Source organism: Dendroctonus ponderosae, unplaced genomic scaffold, assembly GCF_020466585.1.
Source record: "Dendroctonus ponderosae isolate FM_Combo_2020 unplaced genomic scaffold, Dpon_F_20191213v2 Dpon_F_20191213_7, whole genome shotgun sequence".
NCBI lineage: Eukaryota > Metazoa > Arthropoda > Insecta > Coleoptera > Curculionidae > Dendroctonus > Dendroctonus ponderosae.
The window spans coordinates 1,630,250-1,634,316 of NW_026018916.1; the positions used below are offsets into that span (position 1 = coordinate 1,630,250).

General features: G+C 49.7%; 1 protein-coding gene across 1 annotated transcript in view; it reads left to right on the forward strand.

Annotated features, from left to right (window-relative positions):
* LOC109540215 overlaps positions 1-4,067 on the forward strand; it is a 49,708-nt gene that overhangs the window by 41,003 nt on the left and 4,638 nt on the right. The window contains exon 7 of the mRNA XM_019908481.2: positions 588-2,947. Within this exon, the coding sequence (XP_019764040.2) occupies positions 588-2,947 (2,360 nt within the window). The remainder of the gene's footprint in view (positions 1-587; positions 2,948-4,067) is intronic.

Here is a 4,067-nt window from a genome sequence, read left to right on the forward strand (position 1 = left end):
CAATCGGGCTAGCCGCAAACGTCCGTGCCGTATAGCGTGAATAACCCTGTAGAATAGAGATCATTCTTAACAGTTTCCTGCAAGCTGGCGCCCTATCCTCAGCCAGTTCCCTACAGTTTCACTACCGCACTGCCCATAAGGGCCACAATAATTCTGTATTTCCCATCTAAGAACGCGATTTCATCCACTGTCGGTATCAAATTGAATATTCATGAAACATTTTCGAAAAAATAGATGATTATGATGATAGAATGATTATTTAATATTTCGAGAATTATTCAAAATTTGCATTGGAGCTTAATTTTATTATCTTCCAGTTATGATCACCTGCGCTCTTTTTGTACTATATTTTGTCCAATCTCCTCTGGCTTATTGCTTCAGCTGCTAGCCCCAGATCTCATGCCAACTCCTAAAAATTCATTGAGTTACCCAGGCCTAGCAATGCCCTCTTTCCTTCTTTTAAGAAAGGAAGCTTTAGACTTTGTCAACTGAAAAAACTCAAACTCGACTGCCCGAATAACGGACAGTAACTTTTCAACACCGCTACTCACAACACAACACACACATTCTAATAAACCCTTTCCTAGGGCCGATCTGCCATCTCCAGACAGTACCGCCCGAGAAGAGGCCCGAAATGTTCCAGCCACGGTACCCCGAAGCAAGAGCAGCGACTTGCTGCGCTCCAGCGGTGGCAAGAAGGAGTCGCCCGATGTGAAGATATCGCGCTTCAACAGCTTGAAGCAATGGGGCAAGAGCCAGTACGAGAAGTTGCGCAACAAAAGTGTGGAGAAGAGCGAGACCAGCTCGGGCGGACACAAAAGCCGAGTGGCCTCGGCTGAGGACGGTTTGGACGACTTCAACCTGTATGAAACGGTGACGATGAAGAGGAGGAGGGACTTGGATAAAGAGCGCAAAACGCATGAGAGGAACTCCTCTATATCCAGCTCGGAAAAGTCGGTGCCTGCCGCGACTTTGTCTTCGGTGATGAATATTGCTGTGAAGCTGCGGGACAGCTCGCTGCAGCGCCGGCGACGGCAGGGGAACAAGGACGAGCCGAATTCCTCCAGTGGGAACTGGAGCGCCAGCTCGGAGAGCGGGCGGGCCTCCATCGGCTCAGAAATAACCTCCACCACCCACCCCAAAAGTACCACCTCAGCTGCGACCAGCAGCAACTCATTGAACCACCCCCCCAGCTCGGTTAATTCGCGCAGAAGATTCAACTTCAACAACTCAACATCTGGCAGTGTGACCAGCGAGGGCAGCACGTTGACCCCCGACATCATCCACGACCTGCATGAGGATGGCGACTCGGTCTATTCATGCGATACCGAAGGCTACTACACGTCCTTCCACATGGACAGCGGCCTTAAGACCTTAAAGGAGGAGGACCTCACGTCGCCAGCCTTGCAAAGCAGCGGCGGCTTCAGCAATTCTGGCTCAAACCACACAGTGCTTTCCGCCGAGAATGAGTACGAACTGTTCGGCAAAGGGTCCACATCAACAACGACCAGTTCCGCTGGCACCGTCTGCACAATGCTTCGAGCTGCTGAGAGCAACCGGAGCCTTGTGATTGGCCCGGCGGTGCCTGAGCGCAAGAGCTCTCTGTCCAAACTCTCCACCAGAACCCCCGAGGACTCAATGGAGCGGGATTATGGCGATAAGACTGGAACAGTGAAGCGAAGCCCCGCTCTATCGCAGGCCAAGGTGGCAAAGGAGACTGCTGGCGATGTTTCTCCGGATAGTGGGCACAACACCTCCAGCTCGCCTATTGAGAGCGTGTCCAGTCCAAACGGGCTGCGGAGCGGCTCGGATTTCGAGTTCTCTGAAAGCTCCGACATGGAGGGCCCGGAGAGGATTGAGCGGATTAGAGTGAAAACCACCATCAACTCCAGCAGGATTCCGTCGATGTGCGCCATCACTCCCTCGCAGAGCGATGACGAAAGCTCCAGCAACGCCTCCTACAAGAAGCAGATCGAGGTGAATAACTTGAGGAACAACATGGAGCTAGTGGGGCTGAAGACCACGCATAGTAAGTTCAGTTTGAATCCGCAAACCGGGTATGTGACTGTGGAGAAGGTGGACCAGCCCGATGGGGTAAAGGGGAGAGCTTCGCTGCGCTCTGCGTCCCCGAGCGGAGGCAGCGTGATAATCAAACCAGAAGCACCGCCGTCCAAACCTATGCAGCCTGCGATCAAGTCCAGCCTGCTGCCATTGAACAGCATGCTCGGCAAGCTGAGGATCAACTTAACGAACTTCGCCTCCAGGCGAGATAAAAGCCCCAGCCAGAAACAGCCAGACGATCCCAGAGATGAACCTTTGGACGAATACGTAACTCTGGCAGACGTGCACAACAACAACGAAAAGTACTCGGCAGAGGAACGGAACATCTATGCGAATGACTTGGTGAACAGGAACCTGAAGACTGTCCTCAGTGGCAAGATCAGGGATATGGAATACGTGTCCCTTAACGAGCTGCCTGCCCTGGACAACAACAACTTCGTGAATACTCCCAATGCAGACTCTCTGGAGAGAAATCGCCGCTGCGGCGCCAGAGTGCTGCTGGACGCAGAAGGAAAGGTGGTCTACAGCTCGGACAGTCTTCGCAGACGCACAGCGCCCACTAGTTTCGAGCCAGGTCCGTTCGTTAAAACCTCCAGCCCCTGCGGAAGCCCGCAAATGATGAGGACATCGAAACCGATCCGTCCACCGCCCAACAGTAACGATCAGATGAAGCTGAACATTCCTCAGACTGAGTTCCACCGTCCAATGTCTCCGACCTCCGGCAACAAAGTGATTATCAAAGCGTCGGGCGATCCTCCGGAGATTGTTCGCACGCCTGCAGCAGTCGTGCAACCGGCCAGCCCCAAAATGAGGCCGATGAGCCCCAAAGGGGCGTACGTGCACGTTCAGGCACCGGGAGGACTGCTGTCGCCGCAAGAATTCAAAGGTAAGATTTTGGCCAGTAAGTTGAATGTAAATAATCTAAGGAGGAATGCCATTCACTCAAATGTGACTAAAAACTTCAATACGCTAGGAAAACACTATAATAAGAACAGCAGCTCGGGGACAATTAGTAATAATAATATCAATAATAACAACAATAGCATGGCGGGCAGAGTGATCAAAAGGCGCGAGAGCTACCGTTTGGCGAACGCCCCGATCAAAATTATCAAATACGAAAAAACCACCAGCAAGAACTTGTCGGATGAGGATCAGGATAGTTTCGAGCGCGAGCTGGAGGAGGAACTTCTCCAGCAGGAAATCAACTATCCGCCCACGGTTTCTCCGAAAATGTGCCAAAAGCATGTGCTGTATAGTCAAGAGCATGCCAAAAAAATGCTTCTCAGCTCCCCCAAGTCGGTTTCCATACCGCGATGCAGTGAGGAAACCAACTTGAGGGTGTTGAAAGCTTCTGCAAACGACACGGAAATATGGTAGAACATTGTTTGAACACACCGAGTCATCGGAAAAGCTTTAATCCGCCTCTGGGATAAATGCCAATGTGAGGCAAAGTGAGACGCGATTAGTTTTATAGCGGAAAACTTAGAAACGAAAAATACTCCTCAAGTTAGTTGTGCGTTCAGTAAAAAAAGAGTGCGCTCTAAATGTCGTTAAAATGCATTCAAATCAGATAAAATCCCGCATTTTGCGGGTTTTACGGTTTTACGCAACTGCAGACTCTTGAATAAAAAATTGCCACTTCCAAAGTAAAGCCAGAAGAAACTTCAAAGATTGACATTCTGTAGAAGACGCTTTTTTAAATCAAAATTTGGCCTAAACTTGCCTCCAAATGTCTGAAGTTCACATTTCGGGTGACTTTTTGCGACAAATCTACCAGAATTTACTCACGCACGTTGTTATAACTGAATCGAGTCACCAATGGTTCTTCGATTTCGCAAACTGAAACCGGCAAAACTAAAACACTTCAGACTTTTTTTGACAAAAACACGAAACTGAAGCCCAAATTTCCACATCTGAAGCGGTTCTTTAGCGAAGCTTCAGAATGAGCTTGATGTAAAAATACGAAGCCGCCCAAAATATTCGCAAAGTTTAAAATTAACTACGAA